This window comes from Lolium rigidum, chromosome 2, assembly GCF_022539505.1.
Source record: "Lolium rigidum isolate FL_2022 chromosome 2, APGP_CSIRO_Lrig_0.1, whole genome shotgun sequence".
NCBI classification, from domain to species: Eukaryota; Viridiplantae; Streptophyta; class Magnoliopsida; order Poales; family Poaceae; genus Lolium; species Lolium rigidum.
The window spans coordinates 270,603,446-270,625,544 of NC_061509.1; the positions used below are offsets into that span (position 1 = coordinate 270,603,446).

At 48.1% G+C, this 22,099-nt stretch overlaps 4 protein-coding genes across 4 annotated transcripts; 1 reads left to right on the forward strand and 3 right to left on the reverse strand.

Moving 5' to 3' along the window:
- The first annotated feature begins 7,995 nt into the window (after positions 1 to 7,995).
- On the forward strand, positions 7,996 to 10,307 carry LOC124693430 (2-(3-amino-3-carboxypropyl)histidine synthase subunit 1-like). Its single transcript, XM_047226906.1, has 2 exons — positions 7,996 to 9,376; positions 10,146 to 10,307. The coding sequence occupies exons 1-2, from the start codon at positions 7,996 to 7,998 to the stop codon at positions 10,175 to 10,177; spliced, it is 1,413 nt and encodes a 470-aa protein (XP_047082862.1). The 3' UTR covers positions 10,178 to 10,307.
- Positions 10,308 to 11,511: 1,204 nt separating this feature from the next.
- LOC124693431 (alcohol dehydrogenase class-3) lies at positions 11,512 to 15,021 on the reverse strand. Its single transcript, XM_047226907.1, has 9 exons — positions 14,929 to 15,021; positions 14,683 to 14,819; positions 14,257 to 14,303; positions 13,830 to 14,155; positions 13,407 to 13,489; positions 13,255 to 13,330; positions 12,452 to 12,609; positions 11,735 to 11,896; positions 11,512 to 11,648 (listed from the first exon to the last, which is right to left on the reverse strand). The coding sequence occupies exons 1-9, from the start codon at positions 14,966 to 14,968 to the stop codon at positions 11,532 to 11,534; spliced, it is 1,146 nt and encodes a 381-aa protein (XP_047082863.1). The 5' UTR covers positions 14,969 to 15,021; the 3' UTR covers positions 11,512 to 11,531.
- Positions 15,022 to 15,770: 749 nt separating this feature from the next.
- On the reverse strand, positions 15,771 to 18,783 carry LOC124693432. The gene is made up of 9 exons (XM_047226908.1): positions 18,533 to 18,783; positions 18,375 to 18,434; positions 17,958 to 18,005; positions 17,749 to 17,881; positions 17,573 to 17,649; positions 17,083 to 17,178; positions 16,924 to 16,994; positions 16,012 to 16,066; positions 15,771 to 15,905 (listed from the first exon to the last, which is right to left on the reverse strand). The coding sequence occupies exons 1-9, from the start codon at positions 18,764 to 18,766 to the stop codon at positions 15,789 to 15,791; spliced, it is 891 nt and encodes a 296-aa protein (XP_047082864.1). The 5' UTR covers positions 18,767 to 18,783; the 3' UTR covers positions 15,771 to 15,788.
- A 1,494-nt stretch (positions 18,784 to 20,277) lies between these two features.
- LOC124688776 lies at positions 20,278 to 21,053 on the reverse strand. The gene has a single exon (XM_047222411.1). The coding sequence runs from the start codon at positions 20,929 to 20,931 to the stop codon at positions 20,473 to 20,475; it is 459 nt and encodes a 152-aa protein (XP_047078367.1). The 5' UTR covers positions 20,932 to 21,053; the 3' UTR covers positions 20,278 to 20,472.
- Positions 21,054 to 22,099: the final 1,046 nt, after the last annotated feature.

Below are 22,099 nucleotides of genomic sequence, written 5' to 3' on the forward strand. Positions count from 1 at the left end.
TCTTTCCTCACTTCATTGTAATGCAACCAATCCTAAAGAAATGCCGTTGTTACGGTGAGCACCTTTAAGGTTCATATGCCAACTTTCTTGTTACTGGGTTTCATTAATATACTTGCCCAAATAATGTTGCTGCAAAAATAGATTTATGATCATGGTGTGAATTCTATATGTATGTGTTTTACTCGCGTGTTCAATGATTTTGTTACAACTTCTTTGCAACATCCCTTTCTTAAATTATGTTGCATTATGTTGCTTGTTGCTAGTACTAGTTAAAAGACCTATTTCTCCACATCCCTTACAATTATTCATTTACATGGTCATAGGATTCGAATTCCTCAAAGTGGATCAAAGGGAGGATATGCTTCCATGGTTCCCGTGTTTGATATATCCAAACCCTACTTGCAAGTTCATACAAATGCAGAATCATCCTTCACTGTCATTGGTTTGTTGCGTAAGAATGAATTGCCTACATTAGTTGCTTTAAAGAGCGACAATGGATTTTATCTCCGACATGTGGACACATGGCTGAAATTTGACACACAAGATATTAAAAACGAAGGTGTGGCTCATAGTGTTCACACCAATGACGACGGCACGGTCTTAATAAAGACTGACAAAGGGGGGTTTTGGAGTCGGCGGTCATCGGCTTGGGTCTCGGCTGATGGTACATTGGCTCAAAGCAAGGACCAGAACCCTGACATGGTATTCAAGGTGATCACTGGTGATGGCCAAATTTCACTTCAAAATTTGGGCAACCACAAATTCTGCAACAGGTTAAATTATGAGGGGATAAGCTACCTCAGTGCTAGCGCGGATACCAAATCGTTTTGGGCACGCTTTGTGTTAGAAGAGCCAGCTGCTCGTCGAGAGATCTCTGATTTCGTTTTCCACTACGATGAAGCTAGGATTTATAAACATGAAACCATTGCCGTGGACACTCATCAATATACCAATTACACTACTTCAGAGCAGACAGGAACATTTTCCTTCAGGGCGAAAAAAGAGGTTGTGACTACATGGGAAACGGTTGTCTCATACATCACAACTATTGACAAAAAATTCGCCTATGTTCCAACCGTAGAGGGTGGAGAAGTTAAACTCTCTCGTAAACCAGAAGGTGGTTCAGAGGAAATAACTGTAACACAAGATTATACAGTACCTCCGGGGAAAACAGTCACCGCAAAATTTGTTACAATGCGCGCTTCATGTGATGTTCCCTACTCGTACTCGCAAAATGATGTTCTGACCAATGGAGAAGAAGTTACTACGTTCCACCAGGATGGCATCTATACGTGTGTCAATACATACAATTTACCAATAGCTGTAACTCAATCCTGAAGACAAGGTCATGATGAAGTACCGTTCACATAATCCTGTTGTCGGCAACAGGCTGGTTTTTCTTCAGTTAAGTTGCAGTGTTAGTTTCTTTCAGTAGGAGAATAAGTCAGGCGTGTAGGCACATGTCCTAGTTTGTAACTAGATTTAGTCCGTTGCTTTGACTGATCCGTGGTGGGATGGCCCGATCTGAGGTCATGGCAACGAGTTCGGTGCACGAGCGACGCCGTGGGATGGCACGGCAGTAGGAATCGCTCTGTACCCGTTTTCCCCGTTTTCAGTTAGATCCTAGCGACTCGTTCCATGAGTTTGTTAGAGATGGAATAAAAGGAGAGAAACAAGAAAATCAAACTTCGTGTGTCGTGTCTCTTCTACTTTTCTGTTCTACACAAAACGAGAGAGTGAGAAGAGAGATGGCAACAACAAATGGTATCAGAGCGAGTATCGATCTCGACAACCATGTCCAAAACTCTGATGGAGAAGAACAAGGGGACGCAGGTGGGCACGGGGGCGGGTCCAAGCTGCCGCCGGGTCGTTGCACCTCTGTTCTGGAGCTCCGGACATGGGCGCACCCTGACGCTCGGCAGCAGCAAGGTCGTCGTTCATGAGCGCGCTGTCCAAGAGAACAACGGCTTCAACCCTTCAGTGGTGTTAGTGGTGTATAGTCCCCTGTAGTCCCCTATACTCCCCTATACTGTATATTCCCATAGTGTGAGGGGTTTTCCTGCATATTGTACTCTTGTACATGTACTGGCCTTTGGCCCACTGTGAATACTAGTTGCTATTCCAACATGGTATCAGAGCTTTAGGTTTAGCTCTTTGCACGCTGCAACTCCGTGCTTGATCCACGCCGCCGCCGAAGTTTATTCCGGCCCCCACTACTCCATTTTCTTCCGCATCTCCGGTCATCTCCGGCTTCTCCGGGCCGCTGCCGCCCGCTGCTGCCCCGTTTCTGCCTGAGGCAGACACTGATCCGGCCATCTCAGCCCGCAACCGCCCGCTGCCGGCCCTACTCCGGTCGTCCTCGCTTGGAGCCGGCCGCACCCGCCCGCTGCCGGCCGCTGCCAGCCCGGATCCGCCCGCTGCCGGCCAGAGCCGGCCGTTCCCGCCCGCTGCCAGCCGCTGCCGGCACCGATCCGCCCGCTCCCGCCCAGATCCGCCAGCCGCCGGCCCTACTCCGGCCGCTCCAGCCCGGATCTGCCCGCTGCCGGCCTCCTCTGGCCTGCATCGGCCTCTGGTCGGCCCTCATCAGCGCCGCTCGCGCGGCCCTCGTCCGTGCTCATTCGTGCCTGCAGTGTGATTCTGTCTGGCTACAAAAAAAATGATGTCGTCTTCGTCTGGATATGTCAGTATTCCTCGGTGCCCAGTGATCTTTGATGGTACCAACTATGGACAGTTTGCTGCCTTTATGCGCATTCACATGTGTGGTCTTCGGCTGTGGGGTGTTATTACTGGCGAGGTCTCTTGTCCGCCGCACCCCACTGCTCCTGTGCCTCCTACTCCACCGTCCGTGCCACAGGCTCTTGTTGAGGATGCTACTCAGGCTGATCGGGATGCAGCCAAGTCTACTGAGGCTACTGCTGATGAGGCATATGAGGAGCAGGTACTTGCTTATTCAGAGGCTCTTGGCTCTTACCGTGACAGTTTGGCTACCTTTACTCAGTGGTGTGATGAGGATGCCAGGGCTGCCGTTCTTTCTCAGAGTGTTCAGCCACAGTTTGCTTCTGAGTTCATGGGCCTCGCCACTGTTGCCGAGATGTGGTCTCACCTTCGTCAGCGCTATCAGCCTTCTGGGGATTCTCTGTACTTGTCTGTGTTGCGTCAGGAGCATGATCTTCAGCAGGGTGACTCTACTGTTGATGAGTTCTACACCCAGAGTGCGGCGATCTGACGCCAGCTTGACTCCCTTCGCAGTGTTGTCTGTGGTACTTTCCAGTGTTGCCGGACAGTACGTTCAGATATGAACTTCCAGAGGATCCATGAGTTCCTGTCTCGACTTCGTCTAGAGTTTGAGCCTCGTCGTGCTCAGTTGTTTGCTCGAGGCCGTGTTCCTATCTCAGAGGTGCTGACTGAGCTTCGTGCTGAGGAGACTCGTTTGCGTGGTGCTGGACTGCTTGGGACACCCTCTGGTCTTGCTGCTCGAGTTCCCACTGCTCCTGCACCGCCACTTCTTCCTACACCAGTGTCTGCTGCTTCTGGAGGAGCCCGCCCTTCTCGCGGTGGGGGTCGCTCTCGCCCTCCTCGGTTCTGCACTCACTGTCGGAGGTCTGGTCACCTTGAGTCCGACGCTGCCGGAGCGGCGGGGTGTGCCTCCTCGTGCTCCACCTTCGAGCGCTCGTCACCACCGGCTTCACTGAGCAGGATATAGTGAGACTTCAGCGTCTCCTTGCCTCCTCCGGCTCTGCTTCGACGGGTACTGCTGCCTCCGCGGCTGTTTCCTCTCCACAGTCATGTACATCTTCGTGGGTTCTGGATTCTGGAGCTTCTTTTCACATGTCTCATGATTCTTCCTCTCTTTCTTCTCTTCGACCTCTTCCTCTTCCTGTTAGTGTTCTTACTGCCGATGGTACTTCTCTCCCTGTTGCTAGTCGTGGCACTCTTTCTACTTCCTCCTTTTCTGTTCCTGATGTTTCTCATGTTCCCCGTCTTACCATGAATTTGTTTTCCGCTGCTCAACTCACTGATTCTGGTTGTCGGGTCATTCTTGATGTTGATTCGTGTTCTGTTCAGGACACTCACACTCGGGCCCTGGTTGGGGCTGGCCCTCGGTGCCGTGACTCCCAGGGACTTTGGGAGCTTGACTGGCTTCATGTTCCTTCTTCCACCACTTCATCGACCACTCCATGTGTGCTTGCTTCTTCCACCACCGCCTCCTTTCAGCAGTGGCACCATCGTCTTGGTCATCTTTGTGGTTCTCACTTGTCATCTTTACTTCGTCGAGGTCTTCTGGGGCCTGTCTCAGGAGATGTCTCGCTTCAGGGTTGTCAGGGTTGTAGGCTTGGTAAACAGAATCAGTTACCTTATCCTACTACTGTGTCTATATCTCAGCGTCCGTTTGATTTGGTCCATTCTGATGTATGGTGTCCGGCTCCTTTTGCTTCCAAGGGGGGCCACCGCTACTATGTTCTTTTTATCGATGACTTCTCTCGCCACACTTGGATTTATTTTATGACTTCTCGCAGCGAGGTTCTCTCGATATATAAGCGTTTTGCTGCCATGGTCCATACTCAGTTTTCCACGCCTATATGTGTCTTTCGGGCTAATTCTGCCGGTGAGTATATCTCCCAGCTGTTGCGTGATTTTCTTGCTGAGCAGGGTACTCTTGCCCAGTTTTCCTGCCCTGGCGCCCATGCCCAAAATGGCGTGGCTGAGCGCAAGCATCGCCACCTGCTTGAGACGGCCCGTGCGATGATGATCGCTGCCTCTCTTCCTCCTCACTTCTGGGCTGAGGCTGTGTCTATTTGCACCAATCTCATCAACCTTCAGCCCTCCACAGCCTTGCAGGGTGGTATTCCTCTTGAGCATCTTACTGGTCACACTCCTGATTACTCGACCCTTCGTCTTTTTAGTTGCGTTTGCTATGTTCTTCTTGCTCCACGCGAACGCATCAAGCTGACTGCTCAATCTGTTGAGTGTGTCTTCCTTGGATACAACCCTGAGCATAAGGGATATAAGTGTTGGGATCCTATTGCTCGTCGGATGTGCATATCTCGAGATGTCACCTTTGATGAGTCCCGTCCTTTCTACCCGCGTCCCGCCTCTTCTTCCTTCTCGGTGGATGATATATCTTTTCTCGTGTTCCCTGACTCACCTCCTCCTATGCCTCAGGTCCCTACATCGCCGAGTCTCTCACCACCTTCTCCTCCTTCGCCCACCAGACCCCCCTCTCCTCCCTCACCACCTTCTCCACTCTCCACATCTTCCTCTCCCATGTCCCCTTCCTCGCCTACGGCGGTTCCTCCCTACCCTTTTCACTACTCCCGTCGTTCACGTGAGGATGATGATGCTCCTTCTGATCTGCCCTCCACCTCAGGTGCGATGCCCTCTCCGTCTGAGCCGACTCATCATCTTCGTGCTCGGCCTCGTCCTCCTTCTGATCGCTATTCTCCCACTCACTATGGCCTCTCTGCAGTCCTTGAGCCGACTTCTTATCGGGATGTTGTTACTCATCCCGAATGGCAGCTAGCGATGGCTGAGGAGATTGCTGCTCTCGAGCGTACGAGCACCTGGGATGTTGTCACCCCTCCTTCCTCTGTTCGTCCCATCACCTGCAAGTGGGTCTATAAGGTCAAGACTCGCTCTGATGGTTCCCTTTAGCGCTACAAGGCTCGTCTTGTGGCTCGCGGCTTTCAGCAGGAGCTGGCCGCGACTATGATGAGACCTTTGCTCCAGTGGCTCACATGACCACTGTTCGTACTCTCCTTGCTGTTGCTTCTGTTCGTTGATGGTCTGTCTCTTAGCTTGATGTGCAGAATGCTTTTCTTAACGGTGAGCTGAACGAGGAGGTCTACATGCAGCCACCTCCTGGCTATTCTACTCCCGATGGCATGGTATGTCGTCTCCGGCGCTCTCTCTATGGCCTTAAGCAAGCCCCTCGCGCCTGGTTTTAGCGTTTCGCCTCTGTGGTGACCTCTGCTGGTTTTGTCCCTAGCGCACATGACCCTGCGCTCTTTGTCCACACATCGTCTCGTGGTCGGACTCTTCTTATTTATGTTAATGACATGATCATCACAGGTGACGACCCTGAGTATATTGCCTTTGTTAAGGCCCGTCTCCGTGATCAGTTTCTCATGACTGATCTTGGTCCTCTCCGCTACTTTCTTGGGCTTGAGGTTTCCTCTACCTCCGATGGCTTCTATATCTCCCAGGAGAAGTATATTCAGGACCTTCTCACTCGTGCTGCTTTTGGTGATGAGCGCACTGTCGAAACTCCTATGGAGCTTAATATACATCTCCGCTCCACTGATGGTGATCCTCTTCTGGACCCGACTCGCTATCGTCACCTGGTTGGGAGCCTGGTCTATCTTGCTGTCACCCGTCCTGACATCTCCTATTCGGTCCACATTCTGAGTCAGTTCATGGCTGCTCCCACTAGTGTCCACTATGGTCATCTTCTTCGTGTCCTCCGCTATCTTCGTGGCACTATCTCCCGTCACCTTTTCTTTCCTCGTTCCAGCTCCTTACAGCTCCAGACCTACTCAGATGCTACTTGGGTTAGCGATCCGGAGGATCGCAAGTCTCTTTCTGCCTACTGCGTCTTTCTTGGTGGCTCCCTCATTGCTTGGAAGACCAAGAAGCAGGTTGAAGTCTCTCATTCGAGTGTCGAGGCTGAGTTGCGAGCGATGGCTCTCTTGACGACTAAGGTGACTTGGTTACGCTGGTTACTTGCGGACTTTGGTGTTTCTGGTGATGCCCCGACTCCTCTCTTATCGGACAGTACTGGTGCCATCAGCATTGCGCGTGACCCGGTGAAGCACGAGCTCACCAAACACATAGGTGTGGATGCCTTCTACGTGCGTCATGCTGTGCAGGAACAGGTTGTGGCCCCTCATTATGTGCCTTCCGAGCTACAGCTTGCTGACTTCTTCACGAAGGCCCAGACAAGAGCACAGCATGAGTTCTTTCTCTCCAAACTCAGTGTTGTTGATTCACCATGAGTTTGAGGGGCGGTGTTAGTGGTGTATAGTCCCCTGTAGTCCCATATACTGTATATTTCCATAGTGTGAGGGGTTTCCATGCATATTGTACCCTTGTACATGTACTGGCCTTTGGCCCGCTGTGAATACTAGTTGCTATTCCAACAAGTGGCACCTCCGCTCGAAAATTAGGGGTATCGGTTGGCACCCGTTCGATGTTATTGTTTAGAAGCTCGGGAAGTTGCCCTCCGGATTCTTCGGACGTTTCTCCAGGCCGCGAAAATTGCAATACGATGTTAGTTTGCGGTGGAGAAAAGCCTAGCAAAAGCGGACACTCTTTTTAAGTTTCTCCAGTGGAGAACCTATAAGTAGCTCTAGAAGCTCAAAAGAAGGGGGTCTAAATGCGGTTTAATTTGCTTTATTTTTTATGATTAGGAAATCAATCTTGGATGAATGAGAGGTAATTGTATGCAATCATGAATTGGTACTCTTAATCTTACCAAACAACTGTGTTTTATTTGGGTGTTGGGCACTGCTGTTCTAGCTGTATCGATTTTGCTTAAATCCGAACCACAAGGCACAAGCAAGCAAGGCAGGAACTATGATTTTAGCACTGAAGCACAAGTCAAATCGCAGCGATTACCTGTTGGCCTGAAGCTGTCGCTGAAACCTGCACGCATCACTCGCGAGGGACGCGGGGGTGGGAGCCCCGCCAGGCTTGTCTTCACGGTGGCGCCGCCATGGATGGATGGGAGTGCGACCAAGTGATGACGGGGCGAGGCGGGGGGCGGAGACGGAGGTGGAGAGGCCGATGGATGGCAACGACGGAACGAAGAAGACGGCATCGACAAGTTAAACTGGCCCAAGAGAATCCCATTTTGACCCAGTATGCTGCTGGGCTTTCAAGATGGGCTTTCTCTTAATGATGGGCTCCTGCTCGGGAAGAGACCCGTTTCGTCCACGTCCAGTGCTGCTAGCACAAAGCAAAACCCCTCTCTCGTCCTCCCCACCCGCCGCCGCCGCCATGGACGCCGGCGACCCCTCCACAGCGCTGGTCGCCACTGCGGCAGACCCATCCCAGAGCACCAAGAAGAAACCCCCCAAGCGGTTCATCCACACCCCGATCCCGCCCTCCATCCTCTCCGACCCGACCCTGGCCGCCGCCGCCACCTCGCTCCTCCCGGCCGCCTACAACTTCGAGCTCCCGAAAACCGCCCACCGCATCCGCGCCTCAGGCGCGCGCCGCGCCGCGCTGCAGCTGCCCGAGGGCCTCCTCCTCTTCTCCCTTCCCCTCTCCCACATCCTCGGCCCCTTCCTCGCCGCCCACCCCTCCAACGACGTGCTCATCCTCGCCGACCCGACCTACGGCGCCTGCTGCCTGGGCGACCGCCCCGCCAGGGCGCTCGCCGCCGACCTCCTCGTCCACTACGGCCACTCCTGCCTCGTGCCCGTCACCTCCTCCCTCCTGCCCGTCCTCTACGTCTTCGTCGAGATCCGCGTCGACGCGATCCGCCTCGCCGCGGCGGTCCGCAGCGCCTTCCCGGACGCCGCCGCGGCGCCGCGCCTCGCGCTCGCCGGCACCGTGCAGTTCATCTCCGCGGTGCACGCCGCGCGCGAGATGCTCGCGCGGGACGGGTACCGCGACATCGTCGTCCCGCAGGCCAAGCCGCTCTCCGCCGGCGAGATCCTCGGGTGCACGGCACCCACGCTGAAAAAATCAGAGGGGGTCGGCGTGGTGGTGTTCGTCGCCGACGGCAGGTTCCACCTCGAGGCGTTCATGATCGCCAACCCCGGGGTGAAGGCCTACCGGTTTGATCCGTTTCTTGGTGTGCTAGTGCTGGAGGAGTACGACCATGTTGGGATGAAGCAGGCGAGGAAGGCGGCGGTGCTGGCGGCGAGGAAGGCCAGGAGCTGGGGAGTTGTGCTTGGCACGCTCGGCCGGCAGGGGAGCGTCAAGGTTCTTGACCGGATTGTAGAACATCTCGAAGAAAAAGGGTTGGAGCACATGGTGGTGCTCATGTCCGAGCTCTCCCCGACCAGGATGGAGCTGTTTGGGGATTCTGTGGATGCGTGGGTGCAGATTGCGTGCCCTCGGTTGTCGATCGATTGGGGGGAGGGATTCAAGAAGCCGGTGCTGACGACATTCGAGTTTGATGTTACACTGGGGTATGTTCCTGGGTGGTGGGAGAAAGGTAGTAGGGAGTGTGGCAGTGGAGGTGGCAGTGGCTGCTGCTCAGGATCAGGAACTTGCGGAGATGGTGATTGCAGTAGTGGCGACTGTGGTGGAAATGATTTTGGAGGGGAGTATCCGATGGATTACTATTCGCAGGACGGGGGTGATTGGAATGGCTGCTACATGAAGAAGAAACCCGCCACTGGCGAGAGAAGGCCACGAGTTCGAATCGGTAATTATCCTCTATAGTAATTTTGCACATGGTTTTGTTCTTTTCTTTCCTTGCTCATGTCTTCTATCTAGTGTTTGTCAGCGTTAGTGGCATTTTCATATGTTTAAGTAACTAGTTGAAATAATTTTAGTTTAAATTGAGAAACTAAAATAGATACATCTTGTCATAAGAGAAGATCCGTACCATGGATGTATACAATCCGTGCCTTAATTTTTCCATGGTAATCTCATTGAACTAGTGTTGTTTTTCTGAAGAAAGGCAGGAGTAAAATACATAGTAGGAGAAATATAGGTATCTCTGTACTGTGCTCATACCAAAGAGCATACTGTAATACAGCAAAGTTCTCTCTTAAATTTATTATTCATCACAGTTGGTAATTATTAGTTAGTCTCCTGAGAGAAAAAGTCTGAACAGCTAGGCCTCTGTTGGGAAAATTGTATAGTTTCTTTATGAATCATTGTTTGAGAATTCGAGGTGTTCACCTAGGCTGTTCGCAGGTAAAGATTACCACACTTGGATAAAAAAAACACTTAGTATTTTTGTGCTTTCTTTCGGAATTCGGATGTAGAGTAATGTTTGAAAGTGTCTGTAAACATCGGTGTAGAGTAATGTTTGAAAGTGTTTGTAAATATCTCCCATGAATTGGTCCACTGCAGTTTGACTGCTGGTTTATTCAATTAGTGCTGACAAATTGTGCTTGACACAAAATTTGTGCAATTTGTTATATTGGTCCAGCACTCACTGATACTTTACTAATTCTTATTGTCAGGCAGCAGTGTTCAAGTTGAGCAGAAGCAGTGAAATGAAACATCGTTCTGAGGTTTTGGAAGCCAGCCGAATCAAGAACAGCTTCATGGCATCCAGTATTTTTGACAGCAGAGTTTACTCCTAGCCTTATCATGCTTCAGGGAATGCAGTTAAGGAACTTACCTGCGCCAACAGGCTTATTTAAGCATCAGGATACTCTGTCCTCCTCTATCGAACAAGCCAATTTACGAATTTGCAATTGCTAATACTGTAGCTGAATACCTGAGATGTATGTGTATTTATCTTTCTTGCACCACACTGTAAAATATGTATTCTTTTACTGGCTGGATCTTTCCAAAAATATGAAATATGATGTGGCTCGAGTTATCAGACTATTGGATTTGATATTGCAAATATGGATTGGACATTGCAAATCTACTTTTTATAGAATACTAATTTCTAGACACGGTAATTCAATGTTTCGAATTTCTATAAACCTCTTTCTCGTGGCTTAATCGGAGGTAGTTGGAGGGTGGTTTCCAGATGGACACCCATTTGGAAAGCCAATAGTCAGCAGTCACCAAGTAGAACAAACTAGAGCTCTTACAGCAACAACTTCAACCAACACAACATATATTATAGCCGTGCTTCTTGTTCAACGGTTTCTAAGGCAAACGGAGCTCTACTTGAAGCATGCACAAGGCTGTATTACAGTTTTGCTATCTGATATTTTGATCTCCACCTTCCATTTTAGCAGGCGGTCACGTTTAGAAGCAATCAAATGAAGCATCGTAAGTTACGGGAACCAATCAAGATGAAGAGCTTCATTGCGTCTGGAACTTCGGCACTAGCGTTCAGCCTTAGCGTTGTGATACTTCAGGCAACAGAAGTCAGTGCCAGCTGCAGCCGGTTCTGACTGAAGCATCAGACAAGCCAATCGGCAAATGCTTTGATATGGTAGATGTATATTTATCTTTCCAGCACCATGCTGTAAAATTCGAGTACTGATATATTGTATTACTCGCCAAACCTTTTGCAACATGTGAAATGTTGCCATTTTATGGAACCTAATTACCAAAGCAACAGATTTGACACTGGGACATGTGGTTTATTTTGGAGTTAACTGGAGAGGGTGCGTTCCACCCGATATCCGACTAAGCTTAATTGTTGCACATATTTGCAGGAAGTCATCGACAGGTAAAAGATACTAAAGCTTTGATAGGAACAATTCGAACCATCCAACACAACACATTATTATACCAGTGGTTCACGTTCAAGACTTTCTAGGCCAAACCGGGCAAACGAGTTCTAGTCCCAGGTGGTTCATGGTCAAGACAGGATCTGCATTACAACTCCACATGATGCGAACACACTGGCTTCAAAGCAGCCACCGCGCGTAGCACAGTCCTCAGTGCTCCATCGCCAACACACAGCGTAGGCAACCGCCTTCGTGCAGCAGGTCAAACGCCTTGTTGATGTCGGACAGGTTCATGTTGTGGGTGATGTACTCGTCCACCTTGATCTCCTGTGGATGGTACGAGGTCAGGTTTTGTTTGTCATGAAAGAATACTCCTAGCATGCGGTTTTGGGCTGTTTGAGATGGTACGGTACCTTGTTCATGTACTTCTCAACAAGCCATGGAACCTGGCTCCGGCTCTTGAAGCCGCCGAAAGCTGTTCCCTTCCAAACACGGCCCGTGACAAGCTGGAATGGCCGTGTCGAAATCTCCTGGCCAGATGCAGCTACACCAACAATAACAGAGGTACCCCAGCCCTACAGGTAAAGCATATTCAGCAACGGCAAGATATTATACTTCGAGATGACTGGTAAACTGTAACAAGGCAATATATTTTACATCTTAATGACTAAAAAACAAGAAACAGAAGGGATGCACGAATGCGAATGTGAAAACAGATAGATACACCAACACCATGTTTCCATTTAAAAGTAACAGCATAGAAGAATACCATGGAATTTATTCTTTTCAGGTCAAGTATATTACATTTATTCAGAAATAGACACAGCAATACACTGATAGCATCATTTCAAGACTGAATTTCTTAGGTATAACATACTTGTAGGCACTGGCGGAGCTCTGTTGTGGCCAAACTGGGCTGTGGCCCGCCCAGCTCAGCCCAAAACATTGAAGAGCCAGGGAAAAATTAAGCCTATGAAAGACAAAAACTGGCCTTCTCTTTGGGCTGGCCCGCCTAACAATTTGGCTGGAGCTCCGCCAGTGCTTGTAGGACGAGTTGCGTATTAAGATGTGTGTTATCAGTTTGCAACAGTCCAGAATGTTCATAAACATAAGCTGCAAATCTAGCTTACCTTGTGGCAGCATTCAAGTGCAGCTCTCATGATAGAAACATTTCCGATGCATTCAAAGCTGTAGTCCACGCCACCATCTGTAAGGTCAACTATGACCTGCTGGATTGGTTTGTCATGGTCTTTTGGGTTAACAAATTCTGTAACGCCGAATTTCTTAGCTGCAAACAGCAAGGGGAGAAGAAAAAAAATATGAAACGAACTTTGTCGCTAAATGATTGCATCCAGTACTAAGGGCAATGAGATCAACAAGCAAGGTAACAAGTACAACATAAAGTTAATACATACTAGCATATCAACATGAGAAGAAAATATATTCCATGACATCAGATATCTAGATCTGAATTTGCTTGAAAAACAATGTTGTACATGGCGCATTGCCCTGTGCATTGAAAAAAGGCATAAAAGCCTGGGAATCTTCTGGTTTATATTAATCAGATTCTAGATATTGTATGTGGGATCTAATCATCTAACCCAACCAAAAGTTTCAGCTTCTACTCAGAGCAACCAAAAGTTCAAAAAAGGCTTCCATCTTCTGGCAGAGAACGCAAATGTGAGTTGTTCTCCTTCAGCAATTGAACAAAGAGATCGTGCAACTTAAGAGGAAAATAACATACTTCCTCCGTCCGGAAATAAGTGACTCGGATTTGTCTAGATTCGCATGTATCTACACCTAAAACACGTCTAGATACATGTGAATCTAGAGAAATCTGAGTCACTTATTTCTGGACAGAGGTAGTACTAGTTTCAAAGATTTCGGGGAACAAAATGTACGACGAAGAAATCTACAGAAACTTGAACCATACCAACATCAAACTTGTTGGTATCAATGTCAATGCCAATAATCCGAGAAGCACCAGCTGTTTTTGCCCCCTCAGCAACCTAAAATGGAAGTTCAAATGTCAAGCTAACTTTCCAGACTCAGTTACACAAGTACGTCGAAATATATTTCCCTTACTGCAAGTCCAACTGTGCCAAGGCCAAAAATAGCAACAATGGAACCTGCTTCAACCTTTGCGGTATTCCATACTGCTCCAAGGCCTACACAATTGTAATTTGTAAGATATATAGAAAACATAACTATTTTTGGAAATTATGTAATGGATAGTCACAAGATCGTCAAAGTGCTACAGGTGTAAACAACAGTATGGAATCATGTATCCAGATTGCCAAGAAAAGAGTACGAACTTTGCGGCACCATGACACAAATGAAGAAAAACCCACATTCTTACGCTTTACTATCTAGATAAAGGAATCCTAAATTAAGAAAGTGATCCTAGTAACATGTGAAATTATACAACAATCCTATTTGGTGGCAAAACTAGACTGCTGACAAACTAAAACACGGGATCTGCTCAAGGAAACTGTGGCGAGAACCTACCAGTAGAAACACCACAGCCAAGCAGGCAGACTTTATCCAGGGGTGCCTGCGGGTTGATCTTCGCGACACTGACGTCATGCACAACGGTGTACTGGCTGAACGTCGACGTCCCCATGAAATGGTAAATGGGCTTCCCATTCACCGAGAAGCGGCTCTTGCGGTCGCTCATCATGACCCCCACCCCCGTGGCCGCACGAACCTTGCCGCAGAGGTTGGTCTTCCCACTCTTGCAGAACTTGCACTCCTTGCACTCTGCTTGGTAGCAAGGGATGACGTGATCCCCGGGCTGCACGTCAGTCACCCCTTCGCCGACGCTCTCAACGATTCTATCAGCATAAACGAAAGCGAACTCATCAGTGTGCAGTTGCCTTTAGCTTAGCTAGCTATACATGAACGTAGATGAAACGGCGCAAACTTATAAACTTACCCGGCAGCTTCGTGGCCGAGAATGCAAGGGAAGAGGCCCTCGGGATCCTGCATAGAAAATCTGAAAATGAGACCTAGAAGTCAAGCAATCCTCAATTACTCGGTCAACCCGCTGTCACCCATCCAGTTCACAATGATAATCTGGGGAGAAACATCGGCAAAGTTGCAATATAATTTGCCACGATGTTTGAAGATCGTCGGTGTGGTGGACTACTAAGGAACGGAAAATCCAGTTCCATTCGGTGGAGCCACTGAACTACTACCAGCATCGGATAAGTGTTGGGGGACGGGTGGGAGAGTGACGGGCGGTAGTACCAGTGCAAGTGACAAGCCCTGCCCTTGGAACACCACCACGAAACCTAGATTCAGAGAAGCGCACGGCTACACAGCACGGGAGGAAGGGGGAGCGGAAGAGGGGACGAGATACCTTGCCGCTCCAGGTGTAGTAGTCGGTGTGGCAGAGCGCGGTGGAGAGGACCTTGATGCGGACCTCGCCGGCCTGCGGCGGCGCCACCTGCACGTCCTCGATCACCAGCGGCTGGTTCGCCTCGTACGCCACCGCCGCTGCAACCCCACCCACCCGCCGCTCCAGATCAGACCGAATAGTTCCAAAAAAACACCGGCCGGGGCTACGGCGGCCCCGGTTACCTGGCGCCGGGGTCGGAGGGGTTACCTTTGCAGGTGATGACCTGGCCCGCGGTGGAGGACGCCATTGATTCCGTCGGCTTGGGGTGGATGGACAGCGGCGTAGGAGTGGTGGGGATTGAGATAGGGGAAGGTGGAGACGAAGGAGAGGTGTGGGGTTTTTGCCTGGTGAAATGGGCCGGGCCGGGCTGGGCTGGGCTTGCAGTGGGTTTGGGCTGGCGAAATTATTGCGAGGCCAGGCTGGCAGATCGGTCTGAGATACTGACGGAAGATTCTCCGAGATTCCCTCAAAAATGAATCCTGAAGTTTCGTATGGAACAAAATGGAACCAGGATTACAAGGCGTTCCACTCTGCTGTCCCTAGGGAAGAACACTGTGCCAGGCATCCAAAATGGAATGAGATTGGCTAAGAACAATAATCTGGAACGTTGGAACTTCAGATAAAACTTAACTCCAAATTCTTCTCTTTGAAATGACATTGAAATTGGGATTACGGAGCAATAAAATCCCCAAAGAAGAAAAAGCATTAGTGTTCGTCCCCCAGCCATCACGTAGGAATTTGAGTTTTCGACAATCCTTGTAAATTCTTTTGGTACATCATAATAGTTCCCATAACAACAGTTAACAGAAATGTAGGGGAATAGATAGCATGCCATAAGCTGTAAGTAGTCAGTGCCACCTTTCCTCCACTTCAGTAACTCGGGCTAGCTTCAGACGAACACACAAAACTTGATCTTGTTTACAAAACTACACAAAACTCTATGCACCCAAGCGCATATGGTTCGCCTTTTATTTACGAAAGGGCAACAGAGATTTTTATTTAACTCATGGTAGCATTACAGTCTTCTAGGGTACGACACCTCAACAGTTTTAGAAACCGGAAAGTAGTTACTTCGGTTTGTCCTCGGGGTCAATCTGCTGGGCTAGCACGACGAGCCCTACAGCCGCGGCCACCGAGAGGGCGGTAGATGTGTAGCCAAGAACAACTAGCGCCACCTTGAGCGCCTGCATTGGAAAGAAAAACAAGTATATTGAGAGAAGGGGGCAGGATGGTGAACACAAAATCCCCATGGAACCAACATATATAGCCTTCAAATTCTCACGGCATTACCTGGGTGTCATCTGGATTGCTCTGCACGCCTTGGGCTAGTTGCCAGGAGAAAAACCTATACCGGAAAGTAAATGTGGGATTTAAAACAAGCAAGTCTTCGGTGGGATATTTAGTACATGAAGCATGATGACACAAGTCAACAGTGACAGGTGCATGCTACCAGACTTGCAAACTTGCATAAAGACAATGGCATATCTGTAAATTTAGTAAAACCTGCTGCAGATGAGCAATGATACTTCATTCCCGGTGCTACTTGCAGTTACTATATCAGCAATCTGTACATAACTATTTTCTTCAATAATTCAACTTGATATAGTGACTCCCATCACAAATCCAGAACAGTGGATGGTTTGGAAGGCTTTGACCTGATCTTTCGATTTATAACGTGTGAAAATCCATAGAAAGAGGGAAGTCATCATCATCCCCTTTATCGATCACTATGCATGTCACTACCATGGCAAGTGGGAGGACTGGCAAACCCAGGTTTTTTTTTATCATGATGTGAGAGCGCGCATGTGTAATGCACACGCCTGAGTGTCGATTAATTAAGTATATGAAGCATGATGTGCATGGATCCTTGATTAACTTATAATGCATGTTCATAGAATGGTATTGACCAACATATTGCATTAACATTATACTGGATAAGATAAGGAATCATTCACACAGAGTTAAATCGGCATAAAACATGATTGTATGAGATGCCTGCAACTAAAATATAAGGAGCATCCAGTAAAATACTTCTGTGAAATCGGTAACTATAATACCGCAGCTACTTATTTATTGATATTGGTCAGAAGTGCCACTACAAGTAGCATGTCGCATGTTTCTTATAATATTGTAAGTGATGCACAGCAGCTGACCAAGAAAAGGACTGATTCGATGACATGCAGTATGAGTCTGGAAGTTTACCCGAACACCAGTCCAATTGCAGCACCGATATAGGCATTTTGTGCTGTCAATTCAAATTGAAGCTCTCCAAACTGACAAGGTAAGGGTATGAGAATTAGACCATATACACAGTTCACCTGAAGGTGAATAGGTGATCAAAGTGCAGAGGGGCAAATTTACCTTCAGCTTCCTTTTTTCTTTCATGGCCTGTACTTCAGCCTGAATCACTGGGCGTTTCGACAAAAGCTTACCAATCTTGATCATTGTTTCGGAAATCTACAGAAAACAATGAGAGATAAATGCCTGGCTTAAGTCCACCTTTTGAAAAACCAATTATAAAAACAGGATGCAAGGTAATGTAGCAATGAGAATAAGCATGAAGCCATGCTGATGCATGGTGACACAATGAATCTGAGAGTTTTCTGCTGTCCCAACAGGTCAGACTCCTGTCAGTAACACACCAACATTCAGATGGTTTTAGCCTGCTGCAACCAATCTTACACAAGTACTGGACATGCAACTAACCCGCTCACTGGCATGGGCCACCAATTGTATGGTAACGACATGAACTCATGTTTGTGACATAACCAATTCATAATCCAGCACTAGGAAATGTACCTAAAGAATTTTTTTAATAACAGCATGGATAGATGATGAGAGAGTGGCTAACCTTCTTGAACTCTCCATTGCCGTACTGCCCCATAGTTTGAAACTTCTTTCCAGCTGACCCAAGACGCTTGCCAAATGCTACGCTATGTAAAGAAAACAGCAAGGAACACAACCTTCAATCAAGAAACCACGCCACGTAGAAAACAAAATCCTGACAATATCGGATGAAATCCGTGCCTGATTTGGCGCTGGCAGTCAAGTAGGGCGCCATCGTCGGCAGCTGCTTGGCAAGGTTATTTGATGCCGATGTGTCGGCCATCTCCCATGCTTTTGCCAGGTCCAGCAACAGATCGCCGACTTCTTGGCCACACTGTCTCTCAGCAGACAAACAACAACAGTGAACACGATGTTTATTAGATCCAATCAGTGAGTTCTGAGGTACATACCTCGTTGAGAACAGGCCCGTTGGAGAGATCGAATGCCGCATCATTGAGCTTCAAGAAAAAATCAAACAAAACTTGTTGGACGGAATTAAAATAGAAATTCTTATAACAATTCAAACTTGCCGTAGTGCTGCAATTTTAGTACGCGTTGTTTGGCATCACATAGGCACAATTCTGAAGAGCATGATAACATTGTATATCCAAAATCAAGTTTCACATTTGTTTAGCCACTAAGCAGTCAAAGAATAAAGGGGCGAATCAGTTCAGTTAAGCACAAGTTAGGCAGCTTTTGCCAGTTACATTCTGACGCTTACTGTGATTATCCCCAGTGAGTGTACATTCATTAACTGATTATCTCAGCTTATAACCCAGATAAATATGAGTTTGGGTCGAGTTGAGAAGGGGGTAGTGAATGCTTACGTCGAGCCGAAGGTCGCGGGGCAGCAGAGACAGGAATTTGGGAGGGAGAACCAAGCAATCCTACCAAAAGAACATCTCAATCAGAACCTCTCGAATCCACAGGCCGCACCAAATCTTCAAATCAATGCAGACACGAGGTGCTAGATATATCGGCTTACCGCGAGTTCCTGGAGGAGCGGCAGGACGGGCTCCTCGTCGGGGTCGGTCGAAGAGGAGGCGATGGGCTTGGAGGAGTCGGAGGAGACGGCGCGCACCGGAGGCGGAGACCGACGCCGCCGGAGATGGAGGCGCGTGGGGAGGTAGGAGCTGGAACATGAAGCGGAACCGGCGCCGGCAGCGGCGGCCGGGAGAAGCGAGGCGAGCAGTGGGCGGCGGAGCACGGCGGTGGCCATTCCGAACGGCTGAGCTATTTTTTCTCGTTTTTCTTTTCTTTTCGCTCTGTTTTTTGTTTTCGTGTCGGAGACGTACCTGGGCCCACGCTATCGCTTCTCTTCCAATGGAATTGGGCACAAATCTTGTTGTTTCTTCTGAGTTAGCCACGTCAGAAATACAAGAAACATGACACATAATATGTCTAGTAGGTTCGAGAAAATGATAGAAAATGCGTGCACCATTGATGTGTCAGATGTGAAACCGTAATATAACACGGACTGTGTTTTCTTGGATACTCATTTTTGAAGCAACTGTTTTTCCTTCGTGAATACGCTTGATACTTTTCTAGCTATAAGTCATATGGTTTTCGGCACTGAAACTAAAGAACATATATTAAGGCATAATTACACCAGGTCTCGATGGGATTACCCATGTGCATTTCAAGTTAGATAAATAGATAAATGAAATATAATCAAATATCTAAAAAAAAATATCTAGACAAGTGGTGCATTGCAATACACCCTATATTCTGGAATACTTCTCAAAAACTATACGGCTTATATCTAGAAGCGGAGGGATTATTTCGTAGGAACACCTTTGTTTTTGTAGCAGTTTTGAAATTCCTATAGTGCAGAGTGTCATAATTTCGCGTTCTAATGCAATGTGCAACTAGAGTGAGGAAAACGTAGTAGGGAAGGAAGAAGTCAAAGGAAAAAAAATTGAGGGATGGAGAAGGTATACGGGTGGAGGGATGGAGTTCATGATCGGTGAATTTGATGGATGTTACAATGATGATGACCTCCACCGATGTAGGTTTATACCTAGCTGGATGGGTAATGGGCATCCCTTCGATCTTGGAGGAGGGTCTTCTTGGTATGCTATGATGACCGAACACAACGTTATTGGTGTCAATGATAGCGGTTGTTGGGACGAAAAAAGAAGGGAGAGAGTATGATGAGCGGCGCAAAGACAAAGGTGGTGACGAGGAAAGAAGAACGTTTGATGGCATCTCAATGGGACAAAAGATGGGAGGTGGGGGAGGGGAGAAGAAACAGGTGGAGGAGTCGGCCGTTTTGTAAGATTAGATCACAACATAGATGCTCTTGTTATTCATTTCTCGGGAAGTTCTCGTTATTTTTTTTCTTCAAAATTCATGTCCATATAAAAAGAGAAAAATTGCTACAAGGCAACGTTATTTTACGTTGTTTGCTAAAATACGCCGCTCAATTGTGTCCTTATCAGGTATCATTACAATTTTCTGGTGCATTTACCAAAACACACCGTTTGTCCAAAAAAAAAAGTTTTGCACTTTTTCTTCAAAATAACTCATAGCATGGTCATCCCAGCCAAAAGTGTAAATTTTTTCACTTTTGACAGTTTGTGTGTTCTGGCCAATATGTCACATAATCGAACGACGTGTTTTGGCAAATGCTAAAAAATAACTGTGAAAAACCCCTAGAATGGAGAGGAGAGATTTCCCGTTGGTTTTCGGACATGCTCCATATGTCTTTATATACGGGCATACGATGGATTTTTCTCCAAACAATTTGTATGATTTTGTTGCATTCAAAACATAGTGGAACCATGAGCATCCATCACTATATATAAAACTTACTCATATTACACCACAAAAGCCATGAACAAATAACGAGATATCCAGGTAATAAGCACTAAACCCCAAACATCGCATGGGCCAAAAAATGCCACGGGGCCGACCCATCTCTACCTAGACCTCGGGCTTGAGGATGCCATTGACGACGGACAAGCCGACGAGCACCCCGAGCGCCTCGGCGCCGGCGACAGCCCCGGCCTGCACGAGCGCGTCGCCGGCGAGCCCCGCCTCGGCCACCAGCTGCATGCCCTCCCCGGCGACCTCCTTCCCGACCTCCGCAACCGCCTCGCCGCCGGCCTCCGCGGCTTCCACCACCTCCCGCGCCGCCTCGACCGCCGCCTCCTCCGCCCGCTCCAGCCTCTTCCGGACGCCGAAGAACCCGATGCTGCCCGCGGCGTTCGCAGACGGTGCCACCGCCGCGATAGACGACCCGGCTCCCGCTGCAGACAGGAGGAGGAGCACGGCCGAGCGGCGGTCGAACCGCGCCGTGGAGGCTGAGGCGACGACGTTGCGGCGCCGGGCGGCGGATGGCGCGGCGTGGAGGGCGAGGCTGGACGCGGCGGTGATGGCCATGGCCGTGTGTGGGGGCTTGGTGGCCTCGGCGCGATCGGCTCGGGCGTGCGTGCGGTTCGGAGTGTGGTGGTAGTGGTGTGTGTGGCTGCTGCTCCCGTAGTGAAGCTAACGAGGAGGATGTGGTGGTGGTTTGGTAATTTGGTTGCCTCTCGTGGCGCCAACGAGGAGGAGACGTCACGCTCACATTAGTGGTGCCCGATTGATCTGTTTGATTTTTGTGAGCAAAATCTCTCTATTTTCCTTTATGTTTCTAGCATCTTTAGGGGAAACTCTGCCATTTTCTTTTGTCTATTTCGATCCTAGAATCTTCATAAGATTTGAAGCCTAAAAACTTACAGTAATCCTTTTGGATTATCGTACTGAAGTACTAATCAAATTTCTACATACTGCATTCATGTACTCCTTGTTGTTCTTGAGTCTCGTCGGTTTTTCTTTATCTCCTTATTTCTCGTGCTTCTTCTATATGTATGTACAATTTAAACTCATCACTTATTCAACGATGCATGACATCTCAGTCATATTTTTTCTTTTGTTTCTTCATTTTTTAATTTTTCCATTCAAAGAGTACATTGTGTTCTTTCCCTCCAATGGTGCCTATGGTCACCGTACCTCTCAAAGAAAAAAAAACCGTTAAACATGGAAAAAATCAACTTCAGGTATGATCATTCAGCTATGATTGTATGGCACCCACATAATAACTAAGCTATAGTAAGAAATGGTATGTAGTGATATTTGTAAGTTTGTTGGTGATCTAGAGTTTGTCAACAGTTTGAAAAGTTGTTTCTGTTTTTCTTTTTGATGCAATATGGTATGTCATAAACTCAACATTGTGGCAAGTTGATCCTTTTTTTCTTTTTGGTGCAATATGGTATGTCATGGATTCGACATTGCAACGAGTATTTGCAAGCAATAGACAACAACATTATTGTGTTAAGTTGCTAATGAGTAGTTAAAATTGCACATTTGATCATCATGATTAATAGTTTCACCGAGTTGAATAAAATATAATAACACGCCGTATGGGTGAATAAATAATCAAGATGTAAAAGAGATTTAAGAAACACTATTCAAAGAGTACCAAACAATGAAAATATTTGATTTCACCTAGCTGAGAACTAATAAGTTAGTGCTCATTCAAGCCCTACACTACATCGTAATTTGTGCATAC

Excerpts from the sequence above, each read along its gene's own strand:
- LOC124693430 (XM_047226906.1), top strand. The coding sequence starts at position 7,996 with ATGGACGCCGGCGACCCCTCCACAGCGCTGGTCGCCACTGCGGCAGAC. Across the intron at positions 9,377-10,145 it reads AAGGCCACGAGTTCGAATCG|GCAGCAGTGTTCAAGTTGAG; the intron begins GTAATTATCCTC and ends TCTTATTGTCAG.
- LOC124688776 (XM_047222411.1), bottom strand. The coding sequence starts at position 20,931 with ATGGCCATCACCGCCGCGTCCAGCCTCGCCCTCCACGCCGCGCCATCC.
- LOC124693432 (XM_047226908.1), bottom strand. The coding sequence starts at position 18,766 with ATGGCCACCGCCGTGCTCCGCCGCCCACTGCTCGCCTCGCTTCTCCCG. Across the intron at positions 18,435-18,532 it reads CGCTCCTCCAGGAACTCGCG|GATTGCTTGGTTCTCCCTCC; the intron begins GTAAGCCGATAT and ends TTCTTTTGGTAG. Across the intron at positions 17,650-17,748 it reads GACTGCCAGCGCCAAATCAG|CATTTGGCAAGCGTCTTGGG; the intron begins GCACGGATTTCA and ends TACATAGCGTAG.
- LOC124693431 (XM_047226907.1), bottom strand. The coding sequence starts at position 14,968 with ATGGCGTCCTCCACCGCGGGCCAGGTCATCACCTGCAAAG. Across the intron at positions 14,156-14,256 it reads CTCGGCCACGAAGCTGCCGG|AATCGTTGAGAGCGTCGGCG; the intron begins GTAAGTTTATAA and ends TTATGCTGATAG. Across the intron at positions 13,490-13,829 it reads TGGCTGTGGTGTTTCTACTG|GCCTTGGAGCAGTATGGAAT; the intron begins GTAGGTTCTCGC and ends ACAATTGTGTAG.